This window comes from Tarenaya hassleriana, unplaced genomic scaffold (genome assembly GCF_000463585.1).
Source record: "Tarenaya hassleriana unplaced genomic scaffold, ASM46358v1 Cleome34, whole genome shotgun sequence".
Classification (NCBI taxonomy): domain Eukaryota; kingdom Viridiplantae; phylum Streptophyta; class Magnoliopsida; order Brassicales; family Cleomaceae; genus Tarenaya; species Tarenaya hassleriana.
The window spans coordinates 884,240-897,821 of NW_010966542.1; the positions used below are offsets into that span (position 1 = coordinate 884,240).

At 39.6% G+C, this 13,582-nt stretch overlaps 4 protein-coding genes across 10 annotated transcripts; all 4 read right to left on the bottom strand.

Moving 5' to 3' along the window:
• Nucleotides 1–100: 100 nt before the first annotated feature.
• LOC104821774 (probable protein phosphatase 2C 40) lies at nt 101–3,135 on the bottom strand. The gene is made up of 4 exons (XM_010552765.2): nt 2,803–3,135; nt 751–1,905; nt 404–668; nt 101–310 (listed from the first exon to the last, which is right to left on the bottom strand). The coding sequence occupies exons 1-4, from the start codon at nt 2,803–2,805 to the stop codon at nt 183–185; spliced, it is 1,551 nt and encodes a 516-aa protein (XP_010551067.1). The 5' UTR covers nt 2,806–3,135; the 3' UTR covers nt 101–182.
• Nucleotides 3,136–4,667: 1,532 nt separating this feature from the next.
• LOC104821773 (alanine--tRNA ligase 1) lies at nt 4,668–8,049 on the bottom strand. Of its 5 annotated transcripts, XR_773119.2 has the most exons (10): nt 7,836–8,043; nt 7,603–7,749; nt 7,355–7,467; nt 6,893–6,985; nt 6,589–6,691; nt 6,428–6,502; nt 5,926–6,021; nt 5,704–5,821; nt 5,004–5,167; nt 4,668–4,874 (listed from the first exon to the last, which is right to left on the bottom strand). XR_773119.2 is itself a non-coding variant. In XM_010552764.2 (8 exons), the coding sequence occupies exons 1-8, from the start codon at nt 7,914–7,916 to the stop codon at nt 5,762–5,764; spliced, it is 768 nt and encodes a 255-aa protein (XP_010551066.1). In that variant the 5' UTR covers nt 7,917–8,043; the 3' UTR covers nt 5,483–5,761. The 5 variants fall into 5 exon arrangements, 1 of the variants encoding a protein (XP_010551066.1); XR_773120.2 differs by having other exon boundaries at nt 4,859–5,154; XR_773118.2 differs by having other exon boundaries at nt 4,859–5,167.
• Nucleotides 8,050–8,330: 281 nt separating this feature from the next.
• Nucleotides 8,331–10,312, bottom strand: LOC104821775 (heat shock factor-binding protein 1-like). 2 transcript variants are annotated; one of them, XM_010552766.2, is made up of 6 exons: nt 10,228–10,299; nt 10,000–10,108; nt 9,340–9,393; nt 9,182–9,205; nt 9,046–9,088; nt 8,331–8,726 (listed from the first exon to the last, which is right to left on the bottom strand). In XM_010552766.2, exons 2-6 carry the CDS (start codon nt 10,012–10,014, stop codon nt 8,617–8,619), a joined length of 246 nt encoding a protein of 81 aa, XP_010551068.1. In that variant the 5' UTR covers nt 10,015–10,108; nt 10,228–10,299; the 3' UTR covers nt 8,331–8,616. The 2 variants fall into 2 exon arrangements, with proteins under 2 accessions (XP_010551068.1, XP_010551069.1); XM_010552767.1 differs by lacking the exon at nt 10,000–10,108 and having other exon boundaries at nt 10,228–10,312.
• Nucleotides 10,313–10,519: 207 nt separating this feature from the next.
• Nucleotides 10,520–13,551, bottom strand: LOC104821777 (translocase of chloroplast 159, chloroplastic-like). Of its 2 annotated transcripts, XM_010552768.1 has the most exons (2): nt 13,467–13,551; nt 10,520–13,286 (listed from the first exon to the last, which is right to left on the bottom strand). In XM_010552768.1, the coding sequence occupies exon 2, from the start codon at nt 13,120–13,122 to the stop codon at nt 10,645–10,647; it is 2,478 nt and encodes an 825-aa protein (XP_010551070.1). In that variant the 5' UTR covers nt 13,123–13,286; nt 13,467–13,551; the 3' UTR covers nt 10,520–10,644. The 2 variants fall into 2 exon arrangements, with proteins under 2 accessions (XP_010551070.1, XP_019059015.1); XM_019203470.1 differs by having other exon boundaries at nt 10,520–13,494.
• Nucleotides 13,552–13,582: the final 31 nt, after the last annotated feature.

A 13,582-nucleotide genomic window follows, 5' to 3' on the forward strand; every position in this document is an offset into this window, starting at 1 on the left:
GGTTATGGATGTGTTATTCTGTTGAGATCGGTTCTATTATTCGGTTATTAACCAAATAGGCCATACATATATATAGATATATAAGTGCATTGTTTCAGAGTGATGAAGAGGGAGATATTTACAGTTGCCATTGCAGAACTTACAGAGAGTGGAAGAAGCGAGAAAACAAAAAGAAGACATCGTCAAATGAAGGTGGAAGCTTTGGAGGTGCGTTGGTCGGAGCCGAGGGTGATGACCATCACCGTCACGTCGTCATGGTATCTCCTCCGACAACCCGCAGGAACATTCATCAGTTCTTCCATGGTGAAACCTGCAAGTTTTAGGACATGACATCGTGAGAGTGAGAGATACCATGAAACATCCATGGAAACACCTCTGAACATGTATGTGTATGTAAAGGTACCGGCACGAGCAGCTGCCTTGGCGACGAGGTGTTCTAGAAGGTTCTTTGCCGGGTCGCCGGACGGGTGGGTCGAGATGTAGGACGAGACGAGCCTCACTGCCTCGTCGTTGCTGAAAAAATCGAACAGGCCGTCGCTTGCAACTATGACAAAGTGGTCTGACTTAGATATTCGGTGAACTCTCATCGACGGTTCCACGGATACGTAAGGCGGACTCACGAGGTTACAGACTCGGAGAATTCCCATCAGGGCATCATTCATTTTCTCCTGAATACGGAAAACAAAGATCGAGACTTTTCAGACGATTCGAGATTCTCGTATATAAAGCTATGTATATGTGTATATATACCTTCTTCAAGTAACCAACTCCGAGGGCCCGGGTGACTACCAGCTTTCCTTTCACTTTCCCGGCAACAATCGTTTTGGGATCGTCGAGGTGTTCACGTAAAATCCTAGCCTTCTCGGTTTCATTCTCGACGGTGTGATCTTCGGTGAGCTGAACAGCTTTCAGCCTCTCGTCCTTCCCTTCGGTTGCAAGAACAGCCCGGCTATCGCCGAGGTTAAGCGTGTACAAATCCTCCCCGATGAGGAGAGCGATCAATACGCAAGATCCAATGGAAACCAAGTCAGGTCTTTCCTCCATTTCTTGCTCGATCATGCGGAGAAAATCGTCCTCAGCCTGAACAAGAGCTCGATTAAGACAATCAAGTACTCCTTGTCTGAACATATCCATGGAAGAAGAATCCATTTCGTCCGTTGTAGTATTAGTTGTACTATTCGATAACAACCCATGGAGCCCCGAGGAACCGGCGTTGTTTATCGAGTAGAAATCCGAATTTTCGTCATTGTCTTGTTGTGTATTCGAGAGCTTCTGCTTCAACTGGCGGTCTAGCAAATGGACATAGAACGTGATAGACTCGTACAAAGTACAAGCCAAGAAATCGGCAGCGTCTCTTCCGTTAAATCCATCGTAAATAGCGCAGAAGAGCCAGCCGTTTTCTTCAGAGCACACGGCCTGAACCCTGTCTTCACCTGCAGCCCCACCCGCCACTTGTACTTCCGTTCTGCTAGGAAATCCTTCGTTTCTTGAAGGAGCGCTCATCGACCTCAACAAGTAAGATCCAGTTTCAGGAGGGCTGGAGCTAGTAAAGCCCGGCATGCCGCCGCCATGGATAGAAGGAGAGAACATGTCCAGCTTTGAAAGTGCGGGCGAAGAGGGAACTTTCCGGAAGGATTTGGGCGAGTCCAGAGAAGGAAGTATCGACGTGCCGATCAAGCCATTGCATATGTTTGTGTTGGCCAAGGTGGCATTTGCGCTCAACGCAGCTCCAGATAAACACGAGAAACTGCTCGTCTTTTGGAGCCTAAACCCGGGGCCGTCGCATTCATTCTGACCGGTCCCTGTCTGGGAACTATTACTACACTGATAGGCAAAGCTTATCTCTATTTCTCCATAGGGATCGCTGATAATCTCTTCCTGAATTATGTTACATATGACTGATTCCTGAAACGACAAGAACAGATCCCCATCAGATCCATCATGTATCTACTCATTCAAGGCTCAGTGTTTTGGGGGCAATTCAGAAACTTTCAGATAGAACTCATAAAAGAGACAAAACCCACTTCTAAACTTTACCAACAAGGAACCAGAAAAGTAAGAAAGGTGAAGAACCTCGAAACTACATTGGAGGAACATGAAGATGACAACAATGATCAGTCTTTTCACCAACTTCTTCCATTTTCTCCATACTTAGACGTCAAAATCTTAGTTTAGATTCCGAGAAATCAATCAGTAACTAAAGGAATAACATATTATATATACATCTCCAGAAATCCTACCTTGGGCTATAAGAAAAGACCCCACCTCGGAAATGACAAAGGTCACGAATTTGATACACAAACGCCAAAAAGTTCAGAATTAGATAGTCAAAATAATGAACACTTTCCGCCGGCAAAACTCAATGTAGGGTCTATCATGATATATACGGAAGATCATTTTTCTATATAAAAACAAAAAAACAAAATCTGGACTATATAGATGCTTCATCATCATGATGATGAATCAAATGCAAGCTACAGAGGTTGGTGGCAAAAGTTGAAGAAAACAGGGACGAATCAGAAAAGGGATGGAAAGCTATTTTATACTGCAAGAGAGATATCTGCATTCAGAAAACCAGCGTAGATACATACATGCATATACGCATACCCATACGTATACGCGGTAAATACATGGGATTTAGTGTTATCAACGAGACAAGATTACAGCACAGTTCCAAGGATTCGTACAAAAATAAACCCCTTTCACAGGACGGCTCACAGCTGACAAAAAGGGAATAAAAATTTACCCTAATCACAGAATTAAAGAAAAGGGAAATACTCAACAGCAGAAAAAGGAACTAACCATGGCGTAGAAGGAAACCCAAATGGCCGAAACCTCGCAAGTCCGTAGCAGAACCCGAGAAGTCGACGAATTTCGAGGGACAGGCGGAAAAGCGACGGACGGAGAGACCAAGAAAATGACGAGGAAGAAGAAGAAGAAGAAGAAGAAGAAGAAGAAGAAGTACGGAGAGAATAAAAGGAGTGAAAACAGCTCAAAAGGAGGGAGGGAGAGGGAGAGATGGATGGAGGAAAAGAGCTGTAACAAATGAACGACTCTTTGCCAAAATTGGGAATAAATCCTAGAATCTTTTGCAAGGTTCCTATTTTCACTTGAACGACTACCTCCAAAACTCCATTGGGTGAGTTTTCGGTTTAGATTCCTTTCGATTTTTGTACTCTAAAAAATATATATCAATCGATTATATTATATTCGGTTTCAATTCTGGTTTTTATAGTTCAAACCCAAGCAGAACATTATAAAAAATACCCTTATTTTGCTATTCTTAGTCCAACACATACCCTTCTCCAATTGTGAACATGTGGTGTAGTCACATGTTGATCTAATTATTTATAACATTAAATTTATGATATTTTAATCAAATAATTAGTAAGATATATAAGGTAAGAACATAATGAATTAGTGAGATAACATAAATTTAAGGTTATAATCAATAAAATTAAAATGTGACCACACTATATTTTGGATCACATTGGTCACATGGTCACAACTGGATAATGATATGTGTTGAAGTAAGAATAGCAAAATAAATGTATTTTTGATATAATGCCAACCCAAGCGGATATTCACACTTCTCCGATATTCTGGGAGATATAGTCGGACCAAAGTTCCGGTGAATTTTCGGATTATCGAAGAAAAAAATTCTGATTTTTATTAAAAAAATTAAAAATTTAAAAAATAATTGATTTTTTAGATTTTGTTTAAATTTGATTCGGTTTTAAAAAATTCTGTTCTATAACAAAATATCGGTCAAAGATTTTGGAGAATTGTACCATATTTTTTGGTTCTTATTTTTCGGGTCTCAAGAACCATGAGCGAAGCACCACCAGTTCATTCGAAAATGATTGGGGAGGAGTAGGTGGAATTAATTAATTAGTTCGGTTTAGGTTTTGCATGGGGCAGTAACCTTCCTTTCCTATTTTCACTTCAACAAGTAACCACCAAAATCCTTCATTTGTCATATATATATATATATATATGCCCTTACTTTGTTATTTCTACTTCAAGCCCTACCATGTGACCAATGTGACCGAAATATAGTGTGGTCACATATTGATTCCATTGTTCATAACGTTAAATTTATAATGTTTTAATCAAATGATTAGTAAGATATACAATGTATGAACATAATGAATTAGTGTGATCACCATAAATTTAACGTTATAAATTATAATCGATAAAGTCAAAATGTGACCACACTATATTTCGGTCATATTGATCACATGATCACAATGGTAGGTCTTGAAGTAGAAATAACAAATTAAGGGTATTTTTTATATAATCCTAACTGAAAACATATTTGCCCCTCATTTAGATTAAATGTGTGTAAGAGCATATGAAATACTTAATTAGTTTCATCAAATTTTAAAAAATTAATTTCTTTTCTGTTTCCTGTTACCTTGTGTCATTTTCCTCACTATTATCTCCCTTTTATTCTCTCTCTCTCATACATTACTTCTGTTTGCTTAACCCTAATTCGAAAATGATTGGCGAGGAGTCCGACGACCCAAAAACCAATTATGCATAAATTTATTTGTAAATATCATGTTTTGATTATTAACGAACCCATTAATATTTGGTTTTGCATATATATATATATATATTAATATGTGTGTGTCATTGAAATCGAAATGGAGTTACGGTGAGCGTCACTAGACTATATGTTGTATGATCCTTTCTAAAGAGTAAACTATCTGAGACCGAGAGAACAAACCCAATGCAAAATACAGACTTCTGTGATAAGTTGTTGAAAGATTTGTAAGGGAAATGACGAAATGAATTGGGACATCATGAGAAACACTAGATTCCGAAACACCGGTTTGGCTTCTTTGGACGCACATTTGCAGAACCAACCACTAAATAAAAAAAGATTAAACCAAGTGTGTCATAGGCAAAATTCTACTTTTCCACAAATACCAAACCACACAGCCACCAATACATATATATATATATAAATAAACAAAGACGTGTAATATCAATCTGACCTCAGATGGATAGGGAGAGCCATTTATCAGATGGAGAGGAGGCTCTTTGATTTCTGGCTGTTGAGACTCTCTGAGAAGTCAGTCATATCATATGGCAGCGCTATTTAAAAAGAGGCAGCTCTCAAGAACTAGTTTCCAACACTTTGAAACCCTGAAAACGACATCTGATTTTGGTCCATTTAAGCTATTGTATCATTCTATTGAGAACAACAACAACAAAACCCTGAAAATGACATCTGATTAGGATCCATCTACGATGGATAACTTTATCCATTTTCCATTCAACCGACACTCTCTAAAGCTACATCAAACACTTGTGTTTGGACCCGGTTTTCACATATTTAATTTGGTGTAGCGACAAGGAGGACAATGGCTACGGTTTCCTTGTTGCTAAAACAGATAACAACAAAACATATAAAAGCACAAAGATCTAGCAAGCATTTCAGAAACACTGAATAAGACCGGAAACACCAGAGGAGAATATAACAGAGTTTCGTCGGGGTATCAATATATATCACAGAACCCTAGGACTGAGACCAGAGAACGTGACAAAAGATGGAAGCTTGTTTTTTTAGGTTTTAAACTAGACACTGTTCGGAAAGCATTGAGGAATTATAGTATATTTCCCTGTTCAGACACATCTGTGATCTCACAAAATAGCAGTAACACTGTAACACCAGTAAGTTAAGGCGAACCGTACCTCATCAAGAATCAAGAATACAGTTTTGTATGTGAACTGGATCCGATCAAAGATAGTACTAAGATCCGATGGTGTAGAAAACTTTCGTCGTTCCTTTCTTGGTTCTAACCTGCGTGACCTGAAACAAAGGAATGGAGGTTCAAATATCGAAATTCACTTATATGACAAGGGCATTAACTACGATAGAAAGTTTTGCCTGAAACAGGTAAACTCATAACGTACTTTCATGCTTATGATATCAGAAATGTCAGAGACATGGGTACCACCACAAGGACAGCCAGGACTGTCACCTAACTTTATGATCCGAGGAGTGCTTCCCTGCAAAGCAACATCAAAGCTTGATACTTGGCAAGAGACCCAGTTACATGAAATGATTTCGAAATTCGAATATTCTACCTGTTGTTGAAACTTAAAACTAAGTTCATATGTTATGTTGTGACAATCAGGCTAACTTATTCCATGAGCTATCAAGTGTCCTGATTGGTCGTAACTTAGGCATGTCAATGCAATAGGGTAAGTGCAGGACTTGATATCTATCCAAGGCTCTGCTTCACTTCACAAAGCCACAGTGTGAACATCATTCAGCCATGTTACTAAAACCATGCAGAATTTGATATAACTAGAAGATGATAATTATTATTACTTTAAATAATTGGCATCATTACAAGAGAAGCAGAAACCAAAAAAAAAATCAGGGAAAAAGAATTTGCATCTTTGCTTATACCTTAGCAATATAATTGGGAAGACTGCCACCACAGAGCTTGGATGCTTCTTCATAAGGCAAGATAGCAGCATAAACCTTAAAAGGGGTAAAGAATCTTTTTAAGATATTTATCGCAAAATCAGATAAATCCAAGTCTGAGCAGAAGGCTCTCGAGGATTTACCTTCCCTCCTCTAGATATCAGTTCATTAGCTTCTGCCTCCAGCTCTTTCTGCTTCACCTGCAATTCATCCTGCGGGACAGTTCCTTTGTATTCCACAAAAGGACTGATAAAATGTAGTTAGCTGACCCGTTTGAAGTTGACAGGAAAGCTACAAGAGCCACAGCTTTTTCTACTGTATTCTCAAAAGGAAAATTTGAAAGCTATCTGGTTTAACTCATGAAAGAAAATGGTTCCAAAACTTCAAGTCATAAGTCTGAGATAACTTGCCCATGAAAAGCTTTCGATTAAAATTTTGGATCATTACCCATCTGGAAAATGGTACCCTTTTCCAGGCTCCAGATGCCCCAAACCAACTTTCTGCATACACACGTCTAGTAAGTGCCCAGCTGAGTGCAACCTGTACCATGACATAAACCTACTTTTAGTTCTGGACATTGTTCAAACAAAAAAGATGGATAAAACGCAAACATCAAAAACTGTATTTCACAAAATCATTGACACTTATTGCGCGCTCATGCACAACGTACAATGGTGTCAATGTCTACGAAGTAAAATATGCTAAGAACAATTGGACATATTAGGAAGCTGCATTACATGTGCTTGGAAGTTTCGAACTTGAAAACAAAAAATTATACATGACAGAACAACGTTTCCTAGTGATGTAATCTGTACAAAGACGTGTTCCATGCTACATCACACTTTAGGCACTTGCAAGATCGATTATTCTATGCAATGACTTCAATCAATATCACATAATTATCCTTACCTAGAATTAAGCTTGCGCCTTGATTCATCAACAAGCAAGAGAACTTCTTGTCCTTCCTCAAGAGTTGTTCCACTTTCAGGATTTGAACACTCAAAATCTCCGAAATGGAAAACCTACGATCAATGTCGGAAATACACAAGCAACACCAAAACCCAATGAAATTGGAAAATCAACCGAATATAAAGAAATTCTAAGCACCAAACGGGGCAAACAGAAATCGAATGACGCGAGAAGAAATTAGAAATTACAATTCCATCTTTTGATCGAACATCTTGAACGGAAAACTTGATATCCGAACCAGCAAACACGATGAAGCCTGTGTCCGATGGCTGGCCTCCTCCTTGCGGATGGAACACCGTCGAGTCCAGAATCAAAGCTGTACCGCCATCGTCTTCCTAGAGAGAGAGAGAGATGGAGTCGAAGAAGATGATCACAAAGGTGGGAGAGGAAAATGCTCAGGAATAGAAACCGGGGAACGAACCTTTAAGGAGAGTAGTTTGGATTTGGATTGAAGTATCGACATATCCACGAAGTAATCAAGCTTCGTCGGAGGTAAATCCATAGCGAGTCCGACTCGTTCGACGCCGTGAGCGAGCGTGTTAACACCGAGTGCACTCGTCCGTGTTTTATTTATTTATTTATTTTTTTGTCAACGGACTCAATATAGATTATAGTCGCCCGATCTATTTCCAACGTTTCAGCAGTGTAAAATAAACTTTAAGCCCAAGTATCGTTTAGAACATAACAATTAGGTCCATATATTTATCAAATATTTACAAAAGATCCTCAACATCTTTGAAGCATACAATAATACCCTTTCCTTGTGGGTTGAAAACACTTCTCATATGTGATTTGATTTCTGGTAAAAATACAAAAACAATCACAACTTGGGAAGTTGGTATTTTCATGACCATAGTATGGATAAGTTTTGTAAGTGTTGCAGATCCATCTATCTATCTATTGAATTACATCAAAGGAGAAAAAGACTTGCATCATCTCTTCCAATGATTAGATGAGGACCCATAACATTAAATATAGTGAAAACAAATTAGACAGAGAAAATCAACCAAAGCAAAATTCATACAGAAACTAAGCCATATCGGTCTCTCAAGGGAACCACAAACACTGAATCTTTTTAAAAAAAAATATAGTAGCTTCTGCGAAACGCTGCAGCATACTGACCTGTCTAAAGAGTGATGATATCAATGAGAGTAGTTAGAATAGATTCTGAAGTAGAGGATGGTCGGATTGGAGTCTTAGGGTTATTCGCTTGATTTGGAGGCTGGAGGAGGAGAACCTTCTACACCCATCTCAGCTCTAAGGTCGTCGATGCTCTGCTCGAGCTCATCGATCCTGCTCCCCATCTCATCGAGTGAAACCTCAAGTCAAGGAGTTCATAATTAATGCAAAAGGGCCAGATCGCTACAGTAATCTGAATGCACTATCCAATGGATCCATCTTATCTTCCTAAGAATATCTTAACCAGGAACAAACTACTCGATGACATCTTCCTGGGTATTATTTTCATCATCAAATTCCTAGTAGATTCCCATGGAAAAAAAGACTTCTTTCTCTCATGATAAAATGAAATGAAGAACAGGGAACAAGCTATAGCTCTAGGAGATATAAAAGCTTTCAACTACACTATAAAAGCAACGTTGGAGTTCAACTACAGATTTGTAAAAGGATATTCTTCGTAATAATGGAGTCTGACATTGTTTGGAACCTGGATTGCTGAAACACACATATCAAACAAAATTAGTGAAAATCTACCTACCAGGGCTGTAATTTCAAACCCTAAAAAGACAGAAAAGTCGTCCAACCCACCATCTGCTGCAGAAGATTCTGGACCTGCAGATGAGAATCCAACGTTCAGCAAAAGAACCGAGTCACATTGTCTCAAAACCAGAAGCAGACTGAATCTGACACCCATACAAAGCAATTCAGACCAACTAGTGAGTAGGTTTTATGTATGGGATACTCACAAATGCTGTCATATCAGCAGTGCTTTGCTTAGGATCCTCAGAACCGTGTCCATCCTACCAAAAAAAAAGAAAAACCGGCAAGGTGGGAATAACAAACACAAAAAAGGCCGAGTCCAACATAAAATCCCATTGCACAATCACACATTTTCGAGAGGCTGAGGCTTACCACAAGACAATCCATCCATCTACCGTGAAGCAATCAAATTAAGATGAAAATTCAAGAACACTCTATCTATAAGCATTTTGGTCCCCATATATGGTATGAGCTAGATGCATGGATATTTAACCGAGAAGGTTGGACCGGGCAAGTTTAACAAAAGGAAAACCGCTTTGGAAATAGTTAGAAGCTTCAACTGGAACCTCGATCAGCTCTCGTGATCGACATTAATGATACTATTTCTCTCCGAGACTGAAATCCTCAAATTTGAAAAACCAATGCTCGAAAAAGACAAAAGGCGAGAGCCTATTGTACACCGAAGGGGGGAAAGTGAAAATCAAAGCCCATAAGTCATCCAGATTTTACACCAAGTTCTAAAGCCCGAATCAGATTTTGACCTGGATAAAACTTATGCTGAAAGAACAGAGCCTGAAAATCCAAAAGATTTTAAATATATCAATGTAGCAAAACAAGGATTCTAAATCTAATTCAAAGGTACGTACATGCTTCTGAATCATAGATATCCAATCCGAAACGTATTCCAACACCTAACCCTAGATTCAATCGAAAACACGCAGAAGTTACCCAAGCTTCCCGATCGGTTCGACGCCCCTATAAATGAAATTATGAAACCAAGCACAATAACATGAATTTGGTCGAAATGGAGAAGAAACTGGAGTAATTCAGAGAAGACAAGCAACTGAAAAAGATTGAAAGATGCAGAGATGTACCATTTTAGGGTTTTCCGTCTGATCAGAGAACGAAGAATTTGAATTCGGCAAAGTAACGACGAGCCAAGGGGGAAGAGAAGAGAAATGGATTACCGGCAATAGCAATAATAAACCAACCCCGAAAAAAGAAGAAACTTTTGAAAAGGCCCCTATACTATTACTTCTTTTCAAAAACCACCCCAAAACAAATTTTCTCTTATTCTTACTTGTACCCCAATTTTATCAATTTGTAGTAAATTTTGCTTCAACTTAAATCCAGTTACAGCACACATTATAACTGTCTTTATCTATATTATACTTACAAAATATACTTATTCAATCCTTACGTAAAACCTACAACGAAAGTGAGGGATACATACATAAGCTACAAAGTTAGAAGCAAACAGATAACAAAACTATCCAAATACGTTTTTCTGCTTATTTTCCGACATAAACAAAACTGAACACAGACATCAACAGAGGAACAACTCCAAGAACTGCCATGGAGCCTCTCATCTTCACCAACATCCTCCCTTCTCGTTCTTCGTTGGTTCCCACACTGAACAACCCTGTTTTCTGATCAGACACACTGATGAAGCCAAACACTAAAGAACCTGGTTTTACTTGGAATTCAAGTCTTCTTTTCCGGGTGTTCCGGGTTCTAACACGATCAAGAGCTGTTCTGACTTCAAAACCCTTGTTGATTCCCTCATCTACTGGTCTTTTGTTCATCAGAAATGTTTCAGAATCCAAGAAATGTCCTATCTTCCCCTCAAAATCGTGGTGTAAACAAGAAAAAACTTGTCTTGGATCAGCTCCATGAAGCAACATATTCCACAAGGAGAAGAAAATAGTGAAAGACCGAAGTGGGGGAGCAAAAAGATCCGGTTTTTCTACCAGAGTTTCATCCTTTTGCAAGTAACTTGTCTCTGCCATGATCTTAGCCGAACAACATAAGAGCAGCAGTTGTGATCTCCACATAAGGGATTTGAACTCATCGGTTTTCGTCTCTTGGAACAACTTCTCGTTCTCCGCCAGAACAACTCTCGGTATCATGCTGACATCGATAGAGGCCAGTTCTGGAACTGCTTGTCTGAGTGACTGACACAGAAGGAAACTTCTCTGAGTAACAAAATCTTTGTAATTTGGAGAATCAAGAACAGTGGTAGCTGCGTGGGTAAGAATGAAAATGGAATTTCTCCATATCGATGGTCCCAAATAACTGGTAACAGTTCTAAGTAGTTGAATGTCCCTAGTATTTCCTGAATGCCCATCCAAGCGGTCTACAAATAGGACAATGTCAACAGGAAATGTTCTCAAACACCTCTTTACAGATAGAAGTACCTCTCGGTTTACCCATTCTTCGGTGGCAGATGATCTTAGGCCAGGAGTATCAATAGCTCTGACCTGAACACCTCCAACTTTCCCAACTATGTATTTTACAGACTTTGTTGTAAGCCCGAATGAACCAACCGGAGATTTAGTCTCACTAAAAATAGAATTAATTGTAGCACTTTTTCCTACCCCAATTTTTCCGAGAACGAGGATATTGATGGAGAAGTCCAAATCCTCTGGACCCTCTGTTTCGAGTTTGATTGTCTTCAACATTACATCGTACTCAGAATAAAACCCACGAGAGGTTCGGTATTCTCCAGAAGCTTGAGTCAGTTCATACAAAACTTCAGTAACAACTAAATCATCAGCTGAAAGACCTAATCTTCTGACAATTCTCATGAGCTTTGTTTTCAGAATTTGCATATTTTTTATCCTTTCCTTCTCTTCTTTTCTTATTTTCCAGGTAAAATGCTCCGGGTATGGTTCTTCAGGAACACTTAGTAGAGTAGAATGAAATGGTTTCTCTTTTCCACCATTAGTTTCTTCAAACTCCTCGAGAGTTTGATCGTGAATCAGTTGTTCTATTTGTGTTTCATTCTCCATATCTTCATCAGTGATTACAGAATAATTCGCAGAAGTGATAACCTCATCATCTTTATCAGAAAGCAAAGAACTCTCCTCTACCTTCACCGAGATTTGGTTCACTTCACTATCAGATTCCAAAGCAACCTGATTATTGATATGGGGGGAACTCCTAAAGCTTTCTTCAAAAGGTGACAACTTCCTTCCAATCTCCTCTAAATCTTGCTTTCTGTCCTTTTCAGACTCTTCTGGTTCAACTTCATATTCTTGTCTTCCTAATCCACTAACAACACCACAAACATTTTCCCGACAATCCTTCCCCTCCCCTACCATATTTCCAGCTTTTTCACTTTCGGAGTCTCCACTTCCTAATCCAATAGACCCTTCAACAGCAATCATCAAAGCATTTGATTCAGGAGCACCACTAAGAGGTATATGATCAGTTTCTTCGATGACAGTTCCTTGAATGGCTACTTGTTCGATGACCTGATTGACAGTTTCATCTATCCCCTTACCTGCCTCGACAAAGTTTCCTTTGTTTTCCACCAGCAACTCATCACTTTCTTCTGTTGCATCACCACCATTATCTAAATAGTTCATCCCCATCATTTTTTCTTCCTCTGTGAAAATGATGAATTCACCTGTAACGGAACCAGAGCAGTTCAGTTCATCCATAACTTCTGCAACTTCTCCTGAATAACCAGGAGGCTTTACCACACGTAATTGATTATCTTCATCTTCACTACTCAATGTTTCATCAATTTCATCATCATCATCCAATGACAACCTGACGCGAGGAATGGCTATTCCTGCATTCAAGCTAGCTGCTTTAGCTTCACTGCCAATTTCACTCTCGCTAACTCCGTCAACCTCATTGCTACTCTCGCTCTTTTCCTCGCCAAAAGAAGAGTAATTTACAGAGACTACAAATGGTGTATAGACTATACTCCTGCCTGCAAAGCCACTGATTTCTCCACTTTCGGCATCTGGGTCTTCCATAGATGGCCTACGAACCCTAATCCCGCCCAAATCGGCGTGTCCTTTCTCCGTTTCATCGTCTGGGGCATACCCAAATTCTTTGTCGGTTCCAGAACCGGAACCGTCGTCTTCACTGGTCTCATCGTCGTCGTCAATGGTGAGAGGTGCACGGATGGGGACAGCACCTGCGGAAGACAAAGGAGAGAGAGTACGCGCGTAAACGTAAGGTACAGCAGCGGAAATGGAAACATGAGGCCTCTCCGACTCCATCGTTCGTTTTAAACGAACCATTCGAAAAGGAGACGGAACACGATAAAGAGAGGGGAATATCAGATTCGACAAGGAAGAAAGACGAGGGAGCAGACAAGAATTTTAGGGTTCTGCCGGGATTTGGTGAAGCTTGAGGCTGTTGGACGCCATGATGTGGTGGGGGGAGAGAGAGAGAGAGAGGCAAATACAAACAACGGATGGCCTGAGAGAC